The sequence below is a fragment of the Prunus dulcis genome, chromosome 6, assembly GCF_902201215.1.
Source record: "Prunus dulcis chromosome 6, ALMONDv2, whole genome shotgun sequence".
NCBI lineage: Eukaryota > Viridiplantae > Streptophyta > Magnoliopsida > Rosales > Rosaceae > Prunus > Prunus dulcis.
In genome coordinates this window covers 449169-473227 of record NC_047655.1, presented here as the reverse complement: position 1 = coordinate 473227, position 24059 = coordinate 449169, and the positions used below count along the sequence as shown (strand labels likewise).

Sequence of the window (24059 nt, the reverse complement as noted above, 5' to 3'; positions counted from 1 at the left end):
ACACTAATGCTAAACGTGTCAGGTTTAGTCAATCCATGTGTGATGAAGCCCAACATAAGTTAGGGTAAAGAATGAATTTTGAATGTACCAACAGTCATACACACCTTCCACTCTACAAAATTATTAAAGAAGCATCAAATGTTCGAAATGGTTGAAATTGATTTCATATATGGTTCGATTTCGATATATTATAAGTGGATTAGTTCAAATGATGGGTTTTATTCCACTTCATTTTTAGCTCAACTTAGAGTTGAGATTCATTCCTGGCATGGCATGTCAGGTTAAAAACAAAATGTTTACAAGAAATAAAGGAAACAAAAATAACTACAATACAACAAAATGCTATAAAGGGTAGGGTAGGCACTTGAATGACCAAGAAACAATACAGCAGCAATTAAAGAGCAAACAAATTAAATAGAGGCAGGCAGAGAAGAAGAAAACAGTAATTCGACATTACAGAGAAGGGAACCAGTAGAGAGGAAGGCCTTGGGTGGAGACATCCCAATTGGCATAGACAGAGTAATAGATCAACTGGTGCAGCTCATGGGGGTGTGATGGTTTTAGCACTCTCTCAGACACCAGCTGCCGCCACACCTCTCTTGGGTCGTCCGATGAGATTGCATGTTGTTTAAGGACTGCTTCCAAATGCTTGGCCTCGTCAATGGCTAGGCCTGCCTCAACCAAGTCCTCTACTCCCACCTCGCTTATGCTCTTCTTCACCATCTCTCTCTCTCTCCCCTTTGCATGTAGCTTACTCTTAGGAACAACTTCTGTTCTGTTTATTAACTTTAACTAGCAAACTGAGTAGGTGAGCGACTTGAACGACTGTTACCCACGTGTGGCCCTCCTATATGATATTTAATATTACTAATGACCAGAGTCGCAAAAAAAGAGGGAACAAAACTCGCTCCCCTCCTATAGTAACTTCTAAACTAGTTAAATGACTCGTTAAGGATCACCTATCTGTCTGTCCCCTAAATTGGCGTCCCATTGTCTCCTTCCTATCTGCTTGAAACATTGAAGTGGTAGGTGAGAGTGAGAGTCAGAGTGAGAGTCAGAGATATGTGTAAGTTACGCACGTGATAACTCCCTCGTATCCTAGTATTATTTACCAACAAAACAGAACAGGTGAAAAAAAAAAACCCTCTCCTATGTCTGAATTGGTCGTGTATTTTTTCCAAAATAGTCGATGATAATTCGTTTTTATCTTTTCCTTCTGCAAGTCTTGAGAAAATAGAGGAACAGGAGCTGATCCTATGTCTGGAGTCTGTAAAATGATCAGTTTATGTGGTTTGTTTTTAAATTGCAATAAACAATAGGGTACTCTTAAAAACAAAACAAAAATACATCTTTTATGTCATTTGACAACACCACAACGGGTCCACTAGATTCTCTGCACAACAAACACAGCCAACTTTTTCTTGCCCAAGTAGGTAGGGGAAGGTGGGAAACGTCCAAACCAAAACAACTAGCACAACTTTAATGACCAAGTCCAGCAGTGCTGGACGAGCTCGGGCTGGGGGGGTTTGGGTCAAAAAGGGCGTTCAGCAACAAAAGGCCAGTCTGGCGAGTCGTGGGGGCCACCAAACGGGCAGGCCCGAAGGTGAAAGCGGCCCGAGCTCGGGCCCGAAGTCCAGGACAAATTAGCTGACGCCAGCATGGCATCAGCCCTGAAGTTCGAATTTTTTTTTACCGTTGGCGCGTGCATTGCACGCGCCAACGTTAAAAAAAATTTCAAATCAGCCCGCTACAGTGCCGCCAACGGCTCTTGGACACGTGGCGGCCTCTGGTCGCTCCGATTGGAATTTTTTTTGAAATCCAACAGCAGCCAATTTTTCTGCCCAAAAAAATTGAAAAAAAATCGAATTTTTTTTTAAAAAATACACAAAAATTACAGAATTTTTTGTGTATAAATAACAACCAATACTCTTCACTTTTAACACCAAATCCTCATATATTTTCTTCTCCTTCTACTATTGTTCACTTTCTCCTCAAAATTTATTCACTTTCTATTCAATATTTTTTCACTTTGAAGTTGTAATTTTTTTCTAGCATATTATGGGTTCTTCTAATGAAAATGGAGGGGCATGGAGCATGATGGAAGATATTAGCTTGTGTGAGGCTTGGGTCCAAGTTAGTCATTGTCCAGTAATGGGCAATGAGATTAAATTTTCTCATATGTGGAAAAAAATTCATCAAGCATTTTGTGAAAGAGCAATTGGTTCTACACGTACAGAAATGGCATTATCCAGTAGGTGGAAAGTTCTTAATAAATAGTTGGGGAAATGGAGAAATGCTTTAGCAAAAGCGATTGACAACCAACGAAGCGGAGAAAATCTTAGCAATGAGGTAATTTATTTGTCATTTTTCTTCTATTAATTTCTATGTCATATTAATTTTTATTTAAATGTTTCTTGCAATTTATATATTTTGTTAATATGTCTCTTTTTTTTTTTTAATACATGTTGCATTTTTTTATTATTTCTTTAATTTCCATTAGTTTTTTTTTTTACATGTTGCATTGCCAATATTTTAAAAATTCTCTTGCATTTCCATTTCATTTTTTTTTTATAGATTATACAAGCACAAATGTGGTTTGGTGCTACCGGGCAAGGGAAAAAAAGTTTCAACCATACCCATTGTTGGGATGTGGTGAAGACTTGTAAGAGATTCCAAATTATTCCAACCGGTTCGACGGTAGTCTTGAACGAGACTCCACTTCATGAGACGCCGGCATCGGATTCACCTATGGATTCCCCGATGAGTACCGACTCACCCATTGAAAATAATCCAAGGCCTATTGGGAGGAAGGCGGCGAAGGCGAAGAGATGGAGTAATTCTAGCAAGAATGCATCTCAATTTTTGGAGGAACTTTCAAAGCACCAAGCCATGAGAATTGAAATGGACTTGAAACAACAAGAGCACGATATGGCAGTTCAAGTAGAATATGCAAAAGAAAGGGAGTATGCACGCAAAGAAAGGGAGTATGCACGCGAACAAAACATTGAAAAAAAAGATCAGGAAACCATGGCCATGGATACAAGCCATATGTCTCCTGAAACAAAACAATTTTGGAAGCTAGAACGAAGGGATGTTATGAGACGAAGACTTTTTCGTGACGATGGACCTAGCAACACCGATTGGTTAAATGATGGAAACCATTAAAATAGTTTGTTTGCCTTTAATGTCTTAGTTTACTTGCCTTTGATTTCATTGTATTTTTTTGTTTTGTTTAATTCATGTACCTTTGATTTCATTGTATTTTTTGTTTTGTTTCATTCATGTATTTTATTTTATTATTAGTTGTATTGCTTTTCTTTTAGTCAATAAAGAAAATATTCAACAAAATTCCTTTTTATTCAAAACATTCCATACATAAAAAACAAACCACAACCAAAGCATAAAAAATAAAACAAACCACAACCAAAGCATAAAAAAAAAAAAAACAACCCACAACCAAAGCATAATACAATAAAACAAACCACAACCAAAGCATAAAAAATAAACAACCCACAACCAAAGCATAAAAAATAAACAACCCACAACCAAAGCATAATAAAATAAAAACAACTTCTTCACTTCACTTTATTCACCTTCATTTCCTTCATTGCCTTTCCCCGCCCATAAATGCTCCATCAAGTCAACTTGACGGTGTTCATGAATATAGGACGATTGCATCTCCGTGTAGCGATCAATCATACGGGGCATGAAACTACCGTCTCTAACCAAGGGTTCATGCTGCATTGCTTCTCCATTTGGCCCCACTGGTTTTTCATAAATTCGTGTTAGGGCCGTGTCCATGGGATTTGGTTCATACACGTCATCAACATCGTAATCATATTCATCTTCCACAATCATGTTATGGAGGATGATACAAGTCATCATTATACTCCTAAGCACCTCCTCGTCAAATAGACGTGCCGCGCCCCTGATAATAGCCCACCTAGCTTGAAGGATACCAAAGCATCTCTCAACATCTTTTCTGTACCCCTCTTGATAGCGAGCAAAAAAATTTTGCTTATGGGATCGGGGATGTGGAATTGTTTTCACAAATGTTGTCCACCTCAGGTATATGCCATCAGCTAGATAATACCCGGTCTGGTAGATGGTATTGTTAATTTCATATGTGATATTTGGGGCTTCACCTCTCAAAACATCATTGAACACCGGGGATTGACCTAGGACATTCAAATCGTTTTGAGATTCGGCAACTCCGAAGAAGGCGTGCCAAACCCATGTATCAAAACCAACAACTGCTTCCAGGATGATACTTTTCTGCCCTTTTCTATTTCCGTAGTCCCCTTGCCAAGCAGTTGGACAATTTTTCCACTGCCAGTGCATGCAGTCAATGCTACCAATCATGCCAGGAAATCCTCAAGACTCAGCTTTTTGGAGAAGCCTTTGCAGGTCCCTGGGCGTAGGTCTGCGGAGGTAGTCTCTGGTGTACAGAGTTTCCACTGCATCACAAAATCGCACCAAGCTCTCCAAAACGGTGGACTTCCCCATCCGAGCAATCTCATCCACCTGATCAGCAGATGACCCATACGCCAACATTCGGATCACAGCTGTGAACTTCTGCTCTGGAAGAAGTCCCAAATTTCCAGCACAATTTCTCTTTTGAACAAAATATTCATCATAATTGCAAATATCATGCATGATTTTTTTTGAACAAATGAGGTTGCATTCTATATCTCCCTCGAAAATGAACATCAGAGTACAGAGATTGTGGGATAAAATAATCTTCCATAAGATTCTTACCCCGGGAATGTCTATGACCGTCCACATTTGGGCGACGGCCTTCTCGTGAACCACGGCGAGCCTGCTTTTCTTCCTCCAGCAAAGCAACTGCTATGCCAAGTTGCTCATCTAGTTCTCTCTGCGCCCTTTTTCTTGCAGCTCGTCTACGCATTCTTTCTCTAGTTTCTCTCTCTTGCCTCTCCAAAATCTCTTCCATGTTTGCCATTGAGAATGGAGAATGAAAGCTAAAATTTGAGAAATGGAAATGTAGAGAAGAATTGGTGTGGGAGGTATGAGCTGAACCTCTGATTTTATAGAAAAATGTACACAGATAGATATGACACGGGGCGCAATCTTAGAGGGTGAAAATCTTATCTGAAATTTGAAATTCAAATGAAATTTCAAATTTCAAATTTATCTAAAATTTGAATTCCGAAATGTATCTGAAATTTGACATTTTGAATTTATATGAAATTTGAATTTTGAAATGTATCTGAAATTTGAAATTTATCTGAAATTTGAAATCGAAAATCTTATCCGATATGAATAGTATTGACACGTAGGAACCCAAAAATCTTATCCGAAAATATTATCCAAATTAATTATTTAAGTAAACAAAATTGTGAAAAAAACAAAAAAATAAATAGTAATTGCCATGGCAAGCCCCTAACTGCTGGAAACACATTTTGCTAGATGGGACTGGGGCAGCCACTATTCACGTGAATAGTGGCTGCCCTAGGGCTAATCTTGCCATGGCAAAGGGCAACTGGTGAAAATGCTCTTAATCTATATACGAGTCTCAGACCAAAACAATAATTAAAAAAAATAAAGGTCTACGACTAATCAATTTCTTAATCAAGCAATCAGCAAACTGCTGGAGGTTAATGATTAAATACAAATATGACCAATCCATTCCTTAAGTGGCGCATATAATATATAAGATGAAAAATATGTTACAAGCATTCTGCTTTTCATTTTTTTTTTGGTATATGTATGGCTGTTGTAATTCAGCAGGTACATAACATGACAAGCTCATAGTATACAGGTTGATAACATAGCATCCTTCAATGAACAAATCTGTAGAGGTTGCTGGAATCTAATACTTTGTACTGTGTGAGTGGATCCTATGTAAACCTCACTTAGCAAATCGCAGCGTCCATTCAGCAGCAAGCTCGGCGTGTTTAGCTTCATCTTGCAAGTACAAATGGGCAATGCCAGGGACAAGTGGATTATCTGCTCAAACATGAATATCCCCATTCAATGAGTAGACAAATAGGAAACACATCATGCTGATCAAGGTTATTAGCTAAATGAATATGATGTTTGGGAATATTTTCTATCTTAAGCCCAACTTAACTCATGCTGTGTTAAACAAAATGAGCACTGCTCTGTTCTTACATCATGTTTTATACAAGACAGGTATGCAATTTTACACGTGAGGAACCTGACAGAATTCCTTCAATACACTAGTTTAAGTAAATAAAGTGAACGTAGTGATCTACCAAGACTCATTTCAAGAATTGAGAGGGGAAAAAGAAAGAAGGAAATGTAACGAACACAAGGACATGCTTACAAGTAGCCACACACGGTTCAAAGGATAACAGAATAACTTACAAGGATCAGGCTTTGTGAAAATGGATTGAAGTGCTTGTAGAACCTTTGTAATTGTTAGAGCTGGACTCCAACTGTCCTTTAAGATTTCCAAACTTACATTTCCAGCAGAATCAACATTGCAATGATAGATTCGAGTTTTGAATACAACCTGAAAATCGGTCCATTACGTACAACAAATAATTACTTAAGAAAATGATAGCATTAAAACAAAAGCTGTTCTCTATCAAGTCTTTCAGAGGAAACAACATTATTCAGAGGAAATTGAATGGGAGACACTACCTTTGGAGGTTGAAATGGATAATCATAGGGAAATGTAATGTCAAGGAAATATATGCCACCTTGGTATGGTGTTCCTAGGAACAAGAACACAGAAGTATAAGTCAATATTGCCAAGTCATACCAAGGAGACATTAAACAACTCCCTTACAACATAGTTATCCGCAGCTAACATAACAAACAAACAGGAACACAGGAGTGATATGCACCCCACATCATTGCATACAAAAGATAAAACTTTGAAGACTCCAATGTGTCAACACCACATAAGTAGGGAAAAGAAAGTTGGGAGAAAAAGTCATTGTCCCTTAAAACCATAAAAGAGCAGGAAAAGGCCTTCTCCAGAAATATAAGAAATATCAAGAACCAATAACAGGTTCCTACTTTCCACACATTCAACTTTCATTACACACAATGGTTCTAATTCTAAACTAATTCTACTGTCCGCGTATTTATGTTTGAAAAACCTGACATCCAAAAAGAAATCTCAATACATGAGCAACAAAAGCGCAAACCAAGGGATGCAGCTGTCGGAAAGACTACATAATCTAATAGCTAGAACCCTTCAATGATATACTCCCCACCATTACAGTTGAAAAATCAGAAACCACATGCAAATAAACAGACCTTAGAAGCAATCAAAATAAATTTTATTGCAGCCACAAGTCAATGATCGGTATAAAGAGCTGAAAAACAAACAAGCTTGCTTGACAATGAACAAGCTCCTTAACAAAAGGATATCAAAATAAGTTGGCAGCAGTAAACAAATCTTATTGCAGCCACAAATCCACAAGCCTAGACCAACTGAGCAAAGTTAGTTCTGGTGAAATACTCGAAAAAGTTAAAAAAAACCACTTTCTTTTACTTCTCAAAAGTAAACCTCTAACTATAAAAGTTGAGCAACCCCAAAAAAATTGATCAGCTTTAAACGCAGAAAAGTTCGAAACTATCCAAATTCTAAAAATTTTAATCCCTCACTCACTTGTTGTTATAAAACAACGTCAACTGCACGAGAAACACAAAATTAAGTAAAGTTCAGCTTAACCCAGAAAACAAAGCAAACCCACATCTTAAATATAAAAACTGAGCTGTGAAACTATAAATTCAAGCTCACAACTCCATAAGTAAAACCTTCAAATTTTCTACTTTTCAAGCTCACAACTCCACTTAGAAGCCAACATCTAAACAAATTCAGCTTAACCCAGAAAACAAACAAGGCAAACCCATATCATAAGTCATTTAACCGAGAAAGAAAAAATGTATTTTTTATTCTCCAATTCATAGAAGAGGAAAAAAACCTGGGGGGCCGATGATGGTTGCAACCCAGTTGTAGAGATTGTCACCCTTGGGCCCCGCACAGCAGCCAGGAGGTGGGTCCAGGTTGAGCTCTACCATCTCTCTCTGAATCCTCTTCCCTGAGGACGACACAGAGGTGGTGGATACCCACGTCGATCTTGATGCTAAGGATCCTGCCGACGGCTTTGTCATCGTCAACATGCCTGCTAAGGATCCTGCTGCTGGCTTCGTCATCGTCAAGCACACTCACAGAGAGAGAGAATGAGGAGTGAGCTGTAAATGGAACGTACCGTTTCGGCCCAAAGTTAAAATAAAAAGTAGCAAAAATAAAACCAAATTTATCAGAGCCAGGTTTCGATCCTGGGACCTGTGGGTTATGGGCCCACCACGCTTCCGCTGCGCCACTCTGATTTGCTGATAAATGATGTACAAATAACTTATATATACAACACTTAAGTGTTTATTTTTGGATAAAATCATTAACTAGGTTTTTTTTGTTAGAAAAAAAAAAAAAACACCTTCTACAAATCTATCGCCATATACATATTTATTCAATATGGGTTATGTTAACTTACGTATATGCCAGCAATGAAAAATCGGGTTGGAGAGTGGAATATTATTATTTACTTTTCATAATGATCTGGAGACAAAAATTCTGCCACTTATTTGAGGAGATATGAATTAAAAAAACCTGTTAAATTCATGCATAGATAATTCGATATGATAAATGTAACAAGTAATTGTAAGCTAGAATTACTTTTTCATTGATAAGGTACAAAATACGTTCTAGTTAAGTTGGTGCCAAAAAATCACGGTATAGCCACTACTTCATCAGAATGCCTACAATTGAATGGAACTACACAAAACTCCCCAGAATTTGTAGAGGTGGAGAGATAAACTCAGAACTTGGAAACACAAGCAAAATTGATGAAATAATACATGGACATTTCCAGTTGTGTCACCAAGCTTGTGCTGCCATGCATTTCCCAGGTCCTTTTCAATAATTTTGCTATTTCGAATGTTCTGCTATAACTATGCTACACGGTAACAAACTGGATGGCACCTCAACTCAAAGCAAAAGCAATACAAGAAATGCTGCCGGTATGAGATATTGAAGATTGGAAACTTGTAGATTTGAACTCCAGCCTCCAACTGCGCTTGAAGGTGCAATTGCAGCTGGTGTAAGTCCCCCGATTGTGCTTGAATTAGAACTGTATCATAATAGTGCAAGTTTAGCGCCAAACCCATAATTTAGTGTACAAGTTCTAAAGTAATGATTATGAATATCGGGAAGAGGGTGAGATGCTCACCTTCCGGTAAATTTACAAGATCCATAACCTGTAAATAAATGCCCACCAAAATATTAGGAGGACAATGAGAAAATAAACAGAAGGATAACAAAGTAAGAGAAAAACCATGAAAAGAAACAAAATACTTGTACATGTTACCTCTCAAGGATAACAAACTTGAGAGGTAGTAGAAATGTACAAGTACCCATAAAAAGCAATAAAATGCTTAAGTTTGAAAGCAGGATGATAAAAAAGTAAGAGAAAAAAATAAATTAAAATGGCATGCTAATAATGCTTCAACATGTTCACAAGCAGGCCTCAATAGTCAATATCACAATAAATAAAAACATGCCTTTTTTCATGTTCATATGCAACATTAGAGCTAATTAAAAAAACCACACCTAATAACTACTTAAAGCTGCATTAGCTACAAGCTTACTCTCCTCAAAAAAGGTTCTGCTACCCACTAAACTTTTGTTTTGTTTAACTGGAAGCACGAGTTTCATTGCAAAAAAAAGAGAAATAAACAAGAATCTCTTAGACATCGATGACTTTGTTTTGTAGAAAGTCCTTTACAACTGACTATCACCATATCAGAATGAAAGGCAATTCAAATTACAGTTTTGCTTCAACAAACCTGTCTTCAGTTTCAGAACTAACACAAAAATAGTGTTTGGTGCACCCAAACATACCCAATAGTCAAGGCATAACAAAATGTAGACAGAAACTTACTTGGATCAACAGTAGTTGTCATTGCGGTGTCATCAAAGTCACATGTTCCGCCAACACTTTGCATCTTTTGATAATAGTCATTAAAAGCATATGAAGCATGATTTGCAATAGTATTGGGGAGATAACACCGCTGCCCTTTTTGAATAGGAGTGCAGTTAGCTTGACCTTGCCCACAAGCCCAGTTTAAGCCATCCTGCAACTTATCAGGATCTGCATCAGCTTTCGCCACACAGAAAACCCCAGAAGAATTCCCAGTAATTTGATTGGAAGTACTCAAACTTAAAGGATATACAGAAGACCCATTCGTAAAGAGCACACCCCAATTTTTCACCGACACTGGTCCTGGCCTCTCGTCTTCATTGAACAACTCATAAATGTACGTGTTGATGGGCAATTTTGGCTGGCTGGGAGGACCTGAATCATTTAACACTCGCCGAATCAAATTATTTGTGTACGTCTGAGCATTTCCTGTGTTGGCATCCGGTTCATTGGATCCACCAAACCATGGCCAACCAGACTCTGTGACAACAATAGAGATCCCAGAAAAATTGAAAGCCTCTATGGAATAATAGGTAGCGTCCACCATAGCATCAAACATGCTGGTGTAATGGAAAAGAGTGTTTGGGTCAACAATCTGCTTGACCGAGGGAAGTGGACGGAAAAGAGCATAATCAAGCGGGAAAATTCCATTCCCCTCGGTGTACCCATAATAAGGATAGGCATTTAGCATGTAATAGGAATTTGTGTTTTTTATAAACTGAAGGATTTGGTAAATGGTAGGTCCCCATGATAAATTAAAGCCGGCAGTGGACGGGGGGAATGGCTTAGGGATTACATCCATGGACTGTGGAGTTGAAACTTTGACCTGATAATTTAGGTTTGAAGCAACCAGGGCTTTATGAAGGGAATTCATAGCAGAAACCAAAACCGGCGCAGCATGAGGAATTGATGTAAGAACCTCACTGCCAACAGCAATGGCTGTAATATTGGTTGAAGGCAAATAAGCTGCAACATTTTTATTAATCCAGGCTGCTGCTGTTGATGGAGACTGTCCAATCCCTAGGATTTCCTCATTTGTGACACCTACCATTACTTCAATTCCACTGTTTGAAAGGGCTTTCAGCATGTGAGTATCAGCATTATAGAGGCGCACATGTGAAATTTGATGGGCTTTAAGGAGCGCAACTGTATCTGTCTCAGACGGAAGGTCTGAGACGTCGGTCCCAATGTTTATCCCGATGAATGCACCTATAAGTTTCAAAATTGTGATTCAGTATCTTGTTAGAGTGACAACACTACAACAATGAACAAAGGCATCCCAAAATTCCAAATGGTGCCCTTCTATCTGAGTAAAGAATTAACATATAAAAAATCCTCAAAATATATTAAAAAATCTATGTATCCTGTCGCCATGCCCCAAAATTTGCCCAAGACCGATTGTACCTACAAAGGCAAAGCCTCAAGCACAAGGCCGGTCTGGCAAATGACATTTCACAAGCGAAAATATATACATTACAAATAGAGAGAAGATAACGGGAAAAAACCAGAAATCATATAATAAAAGAAACAATCAAAATCAAGGCATAGGTTGAGTCACTCTGAAAATACTAAGTGAAACAAAGATCATCTGCTCAAGATGTAGACGTACCCTTTGCAACAATTCTGAGGACCATAGAGTTATTTCTTACTACACACATGTATCATAAGTCAAGAAACTAATGTACTTTGGAAAGCAAATCAACACTGATAAGTAATACAGAGCTTAAAAACAGTCACGTAAACATGAAGTAGCAATAAAAAATTGCAAAAGTCAGTAAGCCAAGCCCCCCATGTCAAGGAACTCCAGAAAGATTGAGCTCTTAATTATACTACCTCACTCAACAATATAAAACTGGAATGAACAGAAATCAGAACAAGGTTACTGTTTTACCTAATACACTTGTAAACATGCCAATTAGGAGCAAAAGCACGCCTCCAATCCATTTTTTATGCATCATTGGTACCAATAAGACTTCGAGCTATGCTTCCAGTGCCGCGCAGTTAGCTCGTAATTCCTAACCTGCCAGAAATGAAACATATATAAAATGCAATGAGATACTGATGAACAAAACCAAAGTAGAGCTACAGCTTTGCGTATCAATGGCCTTCATAACTTATAAATGAGCATTGCTTAATAGTGTATAGCATAAAAGGGAGTGTGACTATCAACACAACTCACAATAGCATTGGCTCATCGCAAGTATATTTTAATTTTCAAGAACAAAAATGCTAGATGCTAAGTCGCACCCCTAAAACAAACTGTGAAAAACCAACACGAAACATTCTAATTTAGACATGATATACTTTCAATCTCAACACTTGACAAACAATAGGGAACATGAATAATATTGGTCGTGTCCTCCAACAATTTCTTTCATTTTCCCATTTAGCATTTTCAAAACGAAGGCCGAAGGAGAAATTTGTATCTGAAGCTGGGTTTAAAGAAACTAAATCTTACAAAAAATTGAACAAGCTTCTATTTTTCGTACAAACCCAGCACAAGAAATGCCTAAAGTTAGAGAATCGAAAAGACAAAAGAAGAAAAAGCAAAAGAGTGCAGAAGAAACAGATGTAGAAAACCAGGAAAAGCCATTACAGAAGCAAATCCGACCACAAATAGCATTAGTGAAGAGGAGCTGAATATTAAAGAATAAATCGCAAAAAAGTACCCGATTCAACTTCCCCAGCTGAAGAAAGCCAGAAAGTTAGTTCCTAAGTAAGACGCAAGACGTTTCTACTTCTTCAAACAAAACCCACATAAGAAACTGAACTACCTAGAACCAAAAATATAAGAAAGATTCCTGATTTGTCTAAAGTTCAAAAAAAAAAAAAAAAAAAAAAAAGCAACTTCCTCAAATGTGGAAGCCAGAACAGCACTAAACACACACTTCTAGTGCTAGACCCTACATAAACCCTACATTAAGAAACATAAAATTTCATTGCAACCCAGAAGAAAAAGAAGAAAAACAATACTGACAGACTCTGCCCCACCAGTCCAATCATATTGATATTATTATTCATTCATAATATTGACTGAAAAATACATAGTTGAGGCAATACAAGATTCATAACGTTAAGAAAAGAGAGAGAGAGGGAGGAGAAAACCTGTTAATGGAAACTTCACTAGACAGAGTGAGCTACTGAGTTTGAGAAGGACAGTGAGACCCAACTCAAGTGATGTGAAGCCGAGTCTTCGAACTCCTGTTGTTTCCTTGGTTTTTCGTTGGTTGTCTTTTTCTTTTTTTCTTTTATTATTTTCTTTCGCCCTTTATTATTATTATTATTTTTATGAAGACTCATTGGGATTATCGCCAAGTCCTTAGTTTTTATTTAATTATTTCGGTGATTTTTATTCGTTTTTCCCTCCAAAAGTCATTTTTCTCAACTCGAAAAAAAGAAAGAAAAAAGTGGTGGAAAAAAGTCATGCATTAACCGCGTCAAAAAGGGAAGGACGGTTTTGATTTGAACTCCAACTCGATGCTCATTAATCATAAGAAAACCGGAAAGGCAGAAAAGGAGACGATTTGGGTTCGGTGATATATCAGTTAGCTTTTTTATTTAAATACACCAAATATCAGTTAGCTAATAATACATTGCAATAATTTGTAATTATACTTATATTATATATATATATAAATAAAATAAAGTTGAAAATAAAGTCACTTCACAGAAGGATAGATTCTTTTGTCCAAAAATAAAGAGGATGGATTCTGACTCACTCCAAAAATTAGAAGACAAATTAACAACAAATGGATTATGGACGGATAGGATACCAATCGTCTAAAAGTAAAATGCTTTCTTTAGAACACTTTGTGTACTGACTTTTACTCGGGGATCTCAAAAATAAGGACCTGGTTAAGCTTAATGGCATAACAACGCATACACGACAATAACCAAATCACCAAATTCAAGATTCTGCCATGACAGATGTCATTGAAACAAAAACATAAACCTACACATCTTAATCTGAGAAACGACCAGATCCCTTCAAACAATACGTTCACATCATCAAACATAACACATACTAAATGAAATTCAAAAGGTAGCATAGCAAGTTTCTACTAGCTTAAGAGCTCTCTCTACGTTGTTCATGGACTAGGAAATCGGTCTCCATTTGGTTCCCTTGGGTAATCTTCATTAATAGGACTTCGGGTCCGTCTGTCGATTCGCCTTGGACTCTGACTTCTCCTTCTGCTTCTGCTCCTGCTTCGGCTTGGACCCCTATCCGGGCTCTCACTGTGGCTCCTTGAGCCCTTATATGGTGGAGGAGATCGAGAAAACGACTTCTCTCTACTGTACCTTCGCTCTTGGGGTGGTGATACAGATCTAGCAACCATAAGAAGCAAAAGAAGTTCAAACATTAGAACAAATAGCAGAACGCACTAGGCATTGCGCACTAGACAGAAACACATAAGTTGATGAGCATAAAAGATGAAAGAAATTCAGAAATGACAAAGACATTATACAAAATGTAAATAAACATTTTCTAGCAAATACTATTCCTGAAATCTTTATCAATAGGCTAATACCACCGGATCTTTCAGAAACCAATCAAAGGATAAAACTGCCATTTTGACACCAAACAAAACACGAATTACAACAAATTAAACCCATCCTTCCTTCAGTCAAACAATAGACGACTAGCAACAGCCCTAAACCCCAAATATAAACTTATCCCCAAAATCTAATGCATCTTATTTGGATTTTGCAAATGATAAACAGGTTATGCAACCAGAATTAGAAATTTCCACAAATAAATGCCTTTACTGGAAAGTAGATGGCTGGGAGGAAAACCAAAAATTACCTCGAATAATCCCTTCGTTTTGGAGGAGGAGAATAATAATCATGGCTGCGGGACCGAGATCTTGTATGGCGTGGAGGTGGAGATCGGGAATATCGTGGAGAGCGTGAATATCGAGGTGGAGACCGTCTTCGATCACGATATCGACCACTCCTGGTGCTGAAAGAACAAATATTTGAAAGGTTGAATAGACTACTCAGAAGTAGAAAAAGGATTGTCCTGATATTCTCAATTAAACACTACTTATATTATCCAAATATTCACTTTGCATAATTTCTTCTTGGAGCAAACGTACAACAGCAAAACTGCAAGTCCAATATTCAAGACATTAAGGATAAATTAAAGCACTATTTTGATCCTCACCATATCCATAGAATCACTCATATTTTCAACTTAAAATTCTACTCCAAATGGTTACTACAACAATATTCTTGTCAAGTTAGAATTCAAAATTGTCACCAAATATTGGAACAAACATAGAAGTCCATCTCTAAACAATTGCCACACATTAGTTTCATAGAATCATACATATCATGCCTAAATAAAACTTGGATGGAAAAGAAAGAAAAAAGCAAACTGATAATCAGAAGATATATTACTCCAATCAAAGTGCAAGTTCCAACCCATATGACAAAGCCTGTAAAGCAATAGGCAGGTTTTACCTTGCACGCTCCCTATGCCTCATATCAGATGGCTTCTTCCTGTTCTCCTCTGCAAATACAACAGTAACCTCTCGGCCTTGAAGAAGCTGACCATCCATCTGATATTTAGCCTCTTCAGCATCAGCAGGTTCAACAAATTGGACAAAACCAAAACCACGAGGTTCCCTGCAAAAATAGGTGTAAAAGAGAAAACAAAGACATGTCACAAAAGGAACTACACTGAAAGGTAAAACTATGCAAGTACTTGGACACCATAAACCATTCCTTTTAAATTTTCCAAAATAATCGCCAACAATATGGATGGCCACAATAAAAAGCAAGCACTTGGCTGCTGACCTTGCAAGTGTCAGTTTTAAGATGACTTGAAATTCTTCAAGACTTGGAACATCTTCACAATGTATTCAAACTCAACTTCCTTCAAATCTTCACTACCATTAACATCATCTTCAAAAGAACTCTAATTACTTGATTGTTGTCTTCAAAACTTTAATTTCACTGTTAAACCTCAAAAACTTCAATGAATACACCCCAGCTTATGGTAATAATAAGAGTTGAACATGTAAAAAGAAAAGAAAAAAATCTTGAGGATATTTTTATAGGAGCATGGCAGGGCCTGCTAGGTCAAATCCCACAAAACACATTTTCAAATATTAAATTGATTCCTTTAGCAAATAACGAAAACAGCATTGAACATATCATAAGGTGCATTAGAAGGGCCTGCTATGTCAAATCCCAGAAAAACACATTTTTCCAATATTAAATTGATTCCTTACACAATTAATGTAAATAGCATTGAGCATATCATAAAGACTAATTGTTCTCAAAAGCAATACTTTACTCTAGAATAAAATGCGGGGACAGAAGCATGGGCATAGCATTACATAACAAGAGATGTTCAACTTCAAATATAGAGATTCTGAAAAGAAATATCTCCAAATCAATTCAATTCCTATCAGATAATTGAAAAATATCACAAAAGCTTACTAAAACATCCAATAGTTTCAGAAATCACAAGGCACAATAAACAAGAGGAAAACTACACAATTTCTACTGATAAGGTAAAATATACATATATTAAATAAATACTAGAATAAATATATAAATAATAATAATTCAAAAGTTAATCTAATCACCAAGATATTCGATAACTAAGTTACTCAGATATGCTCACCCAGTATAGTAATCCTTTGGCAGGTAAACATCCTTAAGAGTGCCAAACTGCCCAAATGGCTTGCGGAGATCTTCTGGCCTGCATAAGAGAACATAATGAAAAAGAAACATCTCATTAATTCAAAATTTATTTAACGAGTAAGATGTTAAACAAAATTTATTAAAGGCATACAAAGCCACAAGATACATAATATCCAATTGGGGGAACATATTTCAGAACAATAAACTTCTAGCAATTGATCCCGTTCAACCGAAAAGAAAGAAAATGGTTCAAGACGTTATAAAGCAAAAAGTCCAACATACAGATAAGGAAATAAAAAAACTAAAAAAAATCAATGATAAACATCAACCAGGCTGATCCTCTAAAGGAAACATGTTCCATATAAAATTATAAACAAACATGATTTGTTGAATGTTCAATTATTCAGAATAACTAGAATTCTAGAATCACAAGAATAGTAGGACACGATTGGGACTAATACAGAGTCCAAAGCATTGTATGATATGAACCATGATTTACAAGAAGCATACATATGAACTGATGTATCACATCTATTCAACATATTTCCTCCTTCGTTTGGATGAAATGCTCATCATCTATCACTAGTCTTTTTGTTTTTTTGTTTTTCTAAAATATCCATCACCTGTCCTCACATAAAATTTGCAATGCAATCATATTACTAGAAGGAAAAAAAGAGAATGATGGTAAGCCACAACAAACCTGCAGTCATGGCGAAGGTTACGAACTAGAAGGCTTGTAGGAAGATCTCTGCTACCACCACCATAGCGACCCCTGGGGCTAGGACTTCTTCCCCTCCTACCATATCCCCCCCTTGGTGGCGATGGGCTGTAGCTTCTTCCCCTCATTTTTAGTTGACTGTCAGCAGCCCTGTGTCCAATTTCAAAAATTCATTACTAACATGAAAAAGGAATATTATAACATTACGGAAACCAATCAAGTGAAGTTCACCGCTAATTTATAAGCCACCAAATTAACCCTACAAATAAGAAAGAAAGATTTCAAGAAAAAGTATCCCAAGTTATACCAATGCAAGTTCTTTCCGGTACAAGAAAATTACATAAAAAACAACAAAATTAAACATAGCTTTGTGGAGAATAATAGATAAGCACAATGTAACTCACTCTATTAGCTTCTTAGGGAAACCTAGGGTTCACCTGTGGAAGGATTTTGAAACGGGGAAAAAACACCTCAATGGGAACAGAAAACCATGTTCTACCCAGGTAAAGTTGATAGAAGAAAAAGAAGAAGAAGAAAGAAGCACAGCGAACCTTTCTTCGAAAGGACCAATTTTTAATTTATTAAAGTACGTTTATTTAGATCTTTTTTCAAACAATGAAATTGAAATTGGCTACATAAATGATGAATTACAAGCATATACTTGGGTGAACAAGTACCAATTTGACAAAATCCTGCGAATATAGAAACCCTAACAGGCATAAACTCCTGAACCCTAATATTGAAACATATGTGTAATATACACAACAAAATACAAATATATATATATATATATATATATAGAGAGAGAGAGAGAGAGAGAGAGAGAGAGAGAGAGGAGAGACCTGAGGATGGTTAATTAGCGAGTTTGGGTTTGGCTGAGAAGTCGACGGCGGTTGCTTTGGTTGTAACTTGTATGTATACGACCAAACACAGCGTCCGATAGCTATAAACTTTTATCTGCAATATATCCGAATGGAAGGGCTATGTTATTATGTCAAGTGCCTAGGGTTAAAAACCAAGTCGCGCGTCTTTTTATAGGGAAATATTATCTCAATAATACCCTTGTACAATTCTTTATTATTATTATCCCAATAATCTATCCCATTCTAATAGGGAAAGAATCGTGCCTATATAAAGCAAGCAACCTAGCGCGAGAAGAAAACGGAGTAACAATATTTTAAAAGGGTGATTTTTGCTCATCACTTTAATTATATGTGTATCATCACCATTTCTCTCAAAAGTTGACACATATATATGGGTTTAATTATAGTTAATTGGTTATTTTTTTTATTTATTTGATAACATTATTATGAGAAAAAACCAATACATCAATATGATTTTTCCTGATTTACCCTTATTAACCTAGCAAACTTTCCACTTTTCTAAATTAATTAACAACTACCCAAATAAATAATTGGCAATTGGTTTTATGTCCCGTGCTTTAATATGAATCTCAATTCACATGCTTCAATACTTTGAAGAACACGTCCAAATACTTTGAATCTCAATTGGCTTTAGTTAAGTGAGTAATTGGACTGTGGATGTATAACTTGGTATAAATTAAGATAACAAACATGTGGATGTATAAGTGAGTAATTGGACAACATTGGATGTATAGCTTGGTATCCAAGTGGGTGATTTGGAATCCCTTGAACACTAGAAATAGTTGGAAATCCATACTGAAAATATGTGACTTTGCATACAGATGCCATATTGAAATGATTTTGAATTGACATTCCAATCGATTCCTAAATATTAAATATTAAACAATTGTCAATTATTTATTGAGATATTTAGTGATATACCCATTCTTAGTATTAATATTATAAATAAACCTTACATCATTGAATTTCTATAAACAAACCCAAAAAAAACTCCAAAAATGACAGCTGGCCTTATTGAATTTAATATTAATTATTAAATTACTTTGATGCCTATTGAGTGTTTTGGGTATTTTTATGAGATTTTGGGGTTGGGCTTGTTTTAAGAAATTGATGGCAGTTTTGTAATTTATAAGAAGTTAAAAGCCTCTTTGTTATGATGTAAATGGACTTTGTGTGTGTTTCTAAAGTTCATTTCATATAGGCTATTTTTATAATTTGGGCCCCTATGTTGGGTATAATAGTGAATCTCCCTTATTTATTTTGGTAGTTGTTAATTAATTTAGAAAAGTGGAAAGTTTGCTAAGTTAATAAACGTAAATCAGGAAAAATCTTATTGAGGTATTGTTTCTCTCTCATAATAATGTTATCAAATAAATAAAAAATAAAGAAGGGTTATCTACTATAGACGTCCCCGAACTTGGCCCCCAGTTGCAATTGGGTCCGTGAACTTTTTTTTTTAGGCAATTACATCCCTTAACTTCACAAATAGTTCCAATTGGGTTCTGCCATCCAAGTCTCACAATTTGTCCTTCAAAATGAGGGGTAAAAACGTCATTTCAAGTTCCAGAAGTCTTCTTCGCTAGATAATCCCGAAGACCCACACATTTAGAGCTTCATGTTTGATTCAATCAACAAGAGGTATACAAAACCAGTCATCACCATAACCCAACCTCCAAAAAAGAAGAAAATCCCATACTTGAAGTGACAAAGCATGGAGAGAAATGATTGAGCAATACCAAAAGTGGACACAAAGTTTACTGCCACTGTAACACTTTGCCCAGCTGATCTCATCTCCAATGGGAAATTCTCACTTGGGAACAGCCACCTTAGTGGGCCCCATGACCAAGCAAACCCAGCTACATACTCTCTCTCTCTCTCTCTCTCTCTCTCTCTCTCTCTCTCTGTTGGGTGCTTTCAAATTGAAGCACAAGGGGTCTCTCCCTGTTCTGCAAGGCTCTCTCTCTTTTCTTCTCCCCCATTTCACTTCTCTAAGCTTTCTAAAGCATTCTTTGAGATCTCAGCCTCCACAGCGAGGCCATCTTCTGCTTCCTTCTGCTTTAAGATCCATACTTTTCTATGTGTCGGTGATGTACAATTTCTTCTCTATCTATACATTTCAATCCAATATATCGTCTTATACATATTAATTTCCTGACCAATATAGCATATCGGTATAATCTTCAATGCCCATATGTTGGATTTTCTACGAAGTTCTTGCCTCCTCCCATGGTTTTTTCTTTGCAATGTAATTTTTCAGTTTTCCTCCCATCGTGAAAACTCCATTATACCCCTCACAGTAAGAGCACGTGCCATTCACATGGTCAAACTCGACGGATTCTGTTACGGTAAGACCCAATTGGAACTATTTGTGAAGTTAAAGGATGTAATTGCCTCAAAAAAAAAGTTCACAGACCCAATTGCAACTAGGGGCAAGTCCAGGGACATCTACAGTAGATAACCCAATAAAGAATTAACTATAGTTAAACCCATGAACATGTGTCAACTTTTGAGATGGGTGGTGAAAGTACACTTAGGTTTAAAGTGGTGAGCCAAAATGCACCAATTTAAAAAGCTAGGGTAATTCTCGAGAAGGAGGTTCAGCAACAACAAAAAACACTCTCGAGGAAGAAGGAGAAGAGGAAGTGGCGGCATACATGGTTTGGAAAGGTGATTATGATGACAAATCTATCTACGTATGTTTAGCCGAGCATAGAGTGGGTGGCTAATCTACTTACGCCATTAAAGCCGTTGAATTAAGCGCTTTATCTTCTTCTTCTCCGTCTTCTGGGTGCTCACTGAAGTTACGGCAAGTGGCTTACACATCCGGCGAGGATCTTCCCGACAATATGGCCTGCTGTGTCTTCGGATCCAAAATTCTTTTAGCCGGTGGCACGATAGGCATGTATGATCCGATAGTAGCTACCCAGAAAGGCATATATAACCCAAAATTAGGCGGATTCGTGCCATGTCCGTGTACAGAAATCCAAGTGTTTGATACTTGAAATCAAAGCCAAAGCCCCACCACCTTTAGGACCTTTGGGAGTTTCATTGAAGGGAAAGCCAACCCCTTCCTCCTAGAGGTGGACAGAAAGCTGGATGCTTTGGCTAGTTATCCCATACAATCATCTATCATTTCTGGGGGTTCTTCGTATTTCGAAGTAATCGATCCCATTCGCGGGGTATGGTTGACTCTTCCATACCCACCGGTTTTCGATGACTATAATAGGACGTACGACCCTGCTGGGCCTGGAGATTTTTTTTGCTTTGTCGCTAGATCAAACATCTTTTGCACCAGTGCATATTCTCCCTCCTACTACCGATTTGATGTTGCTGACCCCGTCAAGGGATGGAAAGTACTCCCTTCTTCTTTCAACTCCGGCTCTTTGCCTGAAAATACATTAGGCAGAACATTCGTGGCAGACGGTGGTGATGAGGAATTTATACTCTTCAGTTTTAGTTATGGAGAGCCTGAGTATCCTCATCCGCATATACTAGTGCAATTGTTGTCGTCTGATTTTAGTTGTGTGGCGACTCTAAACCGTGTGCTGCTGCCAACAGATAAGATACCTCTTGTATTCCTTCCCCCTACAGTTATAGGTTTGTCAATCTAAGAGGTCCAAGACTCTACCTTCTTTTGTCTAGCTGCGATAGTTATGTTGATGGGGTGGAGAAGAAGGGGGAGAAGTTGATCGTTTTTGCCCTACAATTTGAATTTACCAAGAAAAAGGATTCCTTGGATGTCCAATTTCTTGGTACTAACATTTTTGTTGAAAGCGACACTGACACCCAGCGTCCTCAAGAATCTGACATCTATAATGTACAGATGCTTGGTGCCATTTTGTTGGTTAATTATGCCGCATGACTACATATTATTTTCTCATGTCTTTATACTTTAGTTCACTGTTGTGTTTTTGTTCTCTATATTTTCTTTAAATTTCCAGTTCATTCATAATTTTATTCACCACACTCACATTTTAGAGAGCATGTGTAAATGTGTGTGTGTTTGAATATGATATGCCACTAAGCCTAAAGTGGTTGTCGTTGTTATTCTAGTCCAGTGTTTACTTGCATTGAACGTATGTTTTGAACAACATATGATTGATAGAAAATATTTCAGAAGTTCCGTACAATATTTTTCGGAAGGAAAATCATACATTGGTTGTCCGCAAGAGGGTAAATGCTCACCTCTGCCGGACCCTCCTGTTTTCCTCCGTTTCAATACCAGGGAGGTGTGTCACAGTCCCCAACAATACTGTTTCACAATCGCGGCCACCAACATCATTATGTCATGCATAGGAGAGCCTGTATATTGCTTTGATGTTGCTGACTCGATCAACAAAGTATGGAGAGTACTTCCTGGTATTCCTTCGCATGACTTGAATTTTCAAGGAAGAGCATTAGCTGTGGACTATGGGGAGGGTGATTTCATTATTTTCTACTACGGTAGTTTGCGTGCACCTAATGCTATACCAGTCTACCTCCTGCCCAAGGGCTATAGCGAGTTGAAAGTCGTCAAACCTATGCAGCTGCCCACAGGGTTATTACCTCCTGAATTTGTTGTTTCACCAGCCAACTCTAGGTTCATCCACCTGGGAGGTCGAACTGTCTGCCTTGTGTTGTCCCGATTTATGGGACCATTCAGCTATTATTATATGGCTGATATCATGAAGATTAGTGTTCATGCCCTAATCTTTGAGTTCAAAGTTAGCAAGGATAGACGATCTGTGGACTTCGAGTTCTTATATTCTCGCATCCTTGAATTGCGATGGCAACTGTCAGTCTCAAGATTTTGAAGCTATGACCATCTATGGAGAGATGCTGACCAGCGATGTGGAGTTGGTTGGTGCCTTTGTGATGTAAGTTTTGTTGATTAATTTTGCCACCGAGTAATACATTTTCTTTAAATTTCCAATTCATTCATAATCATATTTACAGACAATAAGTCCTCAGCATTTGTTAATTACTAGCCTCTCTGTCTTCCTCTTGCGCATACATCTCTATCCTTTCACTTCATGACTAGATTTTGTTGAGTGGACAATTATCAAGTTTGCATTCCAATTTCGTGTATGGATTAGTTAAGTTGGGTATGGCAATACATATGTACTTCTGTATTTATATATGTATGAATCTGTGTTCTTCCTTTTATTTTCTGGTTGGTCTCTTTTCCTACTCTTGGCTTTGGTTTTGTTTTGTTTTGTTTGAGTTATTATTGTTATTTATTTATTTCTCTTTAAACCTTGGAATAGGTAACTTACTAGCAAGAGGAAGGATTTCTCTAGCTACTAAGAGCAATCCCATTGATGCAGCCCAGCCCGAGGCAAGGGCAGAAAAAAAAAAAATTTCGCTCCAGCGGTGCGCCCAGGCCCAGGGGTGGTGTGGGACCCACCAACTCGGGCCAGCCCGAAGGCCAAACCAGCCCCAAGTCCAAAACGCGGTTGCTGACGTCAGCGCGATGCCAGCTCCAACGGTACGCTGCCACGTGTCGCGCTCGGCGCCTTCAGATCTGCTTCTCCTTTCTAATCCAACGGCTGAGGCTTTTTTGGGTGAAAAAAATATGAAAAAAAATCGTAAAAAAATCTTTAAAAATCTGATTTTTTTTTTTCTATAAATACCTATCAATACCCTTCACTTTCAACACCAATACTCTTACATTTCATTATACTTCTACTATAATTCACTCTTTTTACACAACATTTTCCTCTTTTTCATCTATCATTTTGATTTGATATTTTTATGGCTTCTTCTATCGAAACCGGAGGGGCTTGGAGCACCATGGAAGATGTTTCCTTGTGTGAGGTTTGGCTCCAAATTTGTCATTGT

General features: G+C 37.4%; 4 protein-coding genes and 1 non-coding gene across 7 annotated transcripts in view; all 5 read right to left on the bottom strand.

Moving 5' to 3' along the window:
* LOC117630952 (probable acyl-activating enzyme 18, peroxisomal) overlaps nt 1-1474 on the bottom strand; it is a 5814-nt gene extending 4340 nt beyond the window's left edge. The window contains exon 1 of one of the 2 annotated variants that reach the window (XM_034363835.1): nt 458-1474. In XM_034363835.1, coding sequence (XP_034219726.1) covers nt 458-723 — 266 coding nt within the window. In that variant the 5' untranslated portion in view covers nt 724-1474. The remainder of the gene's footprint in view (nt 1-457) is intronic. The other variant, XM_034363834.1, reaches the window with a different exon arrangement.
* Nucleotides 1475-5553: 4079 nt separating this feature from the next.
* On the bottom strand, nt 5554-8238 carry LOC117630954 (constitutive photomorphogenesis protein 10). Its single transcript, XM_034363836.1, has 4 exons — nt 7926-8238; nt 6631-6704; nt 6352-6499; nt 5554-5970 (listed from the first exon to the last, which is right to left on the bottom strand). Exons 1-4 carry the CDS (start codon nt 8155-8157, stop codon nt 5873-5875), a joined length of 552 nt encoding a protein of 183 aa, XP_034219727.1. The 5' UTR covers nt 8158-8238; the 3' UTR covers nt 5554-5872.
* A 24-nt stretch (nt 8239-8262) lies between these two features.
* Nucleotides 8263-8334, bottom strand: TRNAM-CAU. Its single transcript has one exon. It is a non-coding gene; the product is annotated as a tRNA-Met (tRNA).
* A 326-nt stretch (nt 8335-8660) lies between these two features.
* On the bottom strand, nt 8661-13173 carry LOC117630951 (glucan endo-1,3-beta-glucosidase 4). 2 transcript variants are annotated; one of them, XM_034363832.1, is made up of 5 exons: nt 13089-13173; nt 11875-12003; nt 9945-11192; nt 9234-9261; nt 8661-9134 (listed from the first exon to the last, which is right to left on the bottom strand). In XM_034363832.1, exons 2-5 carry the CDS (start codon nt 11939-11941, stop codon nt 8993-8995), a joined length of 1485 nt encoding a protein of 494 aa, XP_034219723.1. In that variant the 5' UTR covers nt 11942-12003; nt 13089-13173; the 3' UTR covers nt 8661-8992. The 2 variants fall into 2 exon arrangements, with proteins under 2 accessions (XP_034219723.1, XP_034219724.1); XM_034363833.1 differs by lacking the exon at nt 13089-13173 and adding an exon at nt 12653-13070.
* Nucleotides 13174-13764: 591 nt separating this feature from the next.
* Nucleotides 13765-18405, bottom strand: LOC117630950 (serine/arginine-rich SC35-like splicing factor SCL30A). The gene is made up of 6 exons (XM_034363831.1): nt 18198-18405; nt 17338-17505; nt 16618-16695; nt 15447-15611; nt 14788-14943; nt 13765-14309 (listed from the first exon to the last, which is right to left on the bottom strand). Exons 2-6 carry the CDS (start codon nt 17481-17483, stop codon nt 14072-14074), a joined length of 783 nt encoding a protein of 260 aa, XP_034219722.1. The 5' UTR covers nt 17484-17505; nt 18198-18405; the 3' UTR covers nt 13765-14071.
* Between the last annotated feature and the right edge of the window lie 5654 nt (nt 18406-24059).

Coding starts and splice junctions, on each gene's coding strand:
- LOC117630950 (XM_034363831.1), bottom strand. CDS start 17,483: ATGAGGGGAAGAAGCTACAGCCCATCGCCACCAAGGGGGGGATATGGT. Junction 16,696..17,337: donor AACCTTCGCCATGACTGCAG/GTTTGTTGTGGC, acceptor TCTCTTATGCAG/GCCAGAAGATCTCCGCAAGC. Junction 15,612..16,617: donor CCAAAGGATTACTATACTGG/GTGAGCATATCT, acceptor CTATTTTTGCAG/GGAACCTCGTGGTTTTGGTT.
- LOC117630951 (XM_034363832.1), bottom strand. CDS start 11,941: ATGATGCATAAAAAATGGATTGGAGGCGTGCTTTTGCTCCTAATTGGC. Junction 9,262..9,944: donor GACAACTACTGTTGATCCAA/GTAAGTTTCTGT, acceptor ATTTATTTACAG/GTTATGGATCTTGTAAATTT. Junction 9,135..9,233: donor TCTTGTAAATTTACCGGAAG/GTGAGCATCTCA, acceptor ATTATGATACAG/TTCTAATTCAAGCACAATCG.
- LOC117630954 (XM_034363836.1), bottom strand. CDS start 8,157: ATGACGAAGCCAGCAGCAGGATCCTTAGCAGGCATGTTGACGATGACA. Junction 6,705..7,925: donor AACCATCATCGGCCCCCCAG/GTTTTTTTCCTC, acceptor TCTTGTTCCTAG/GAACACCATACCAAGGTGGC. Junction 6,500..6,630: donor ATCCATTTCAACCTCCAAAG/GTAGTGTCTCCC, acceptor ACCGATTTTCAG/GTTGTATTCAAAACTCGAAT.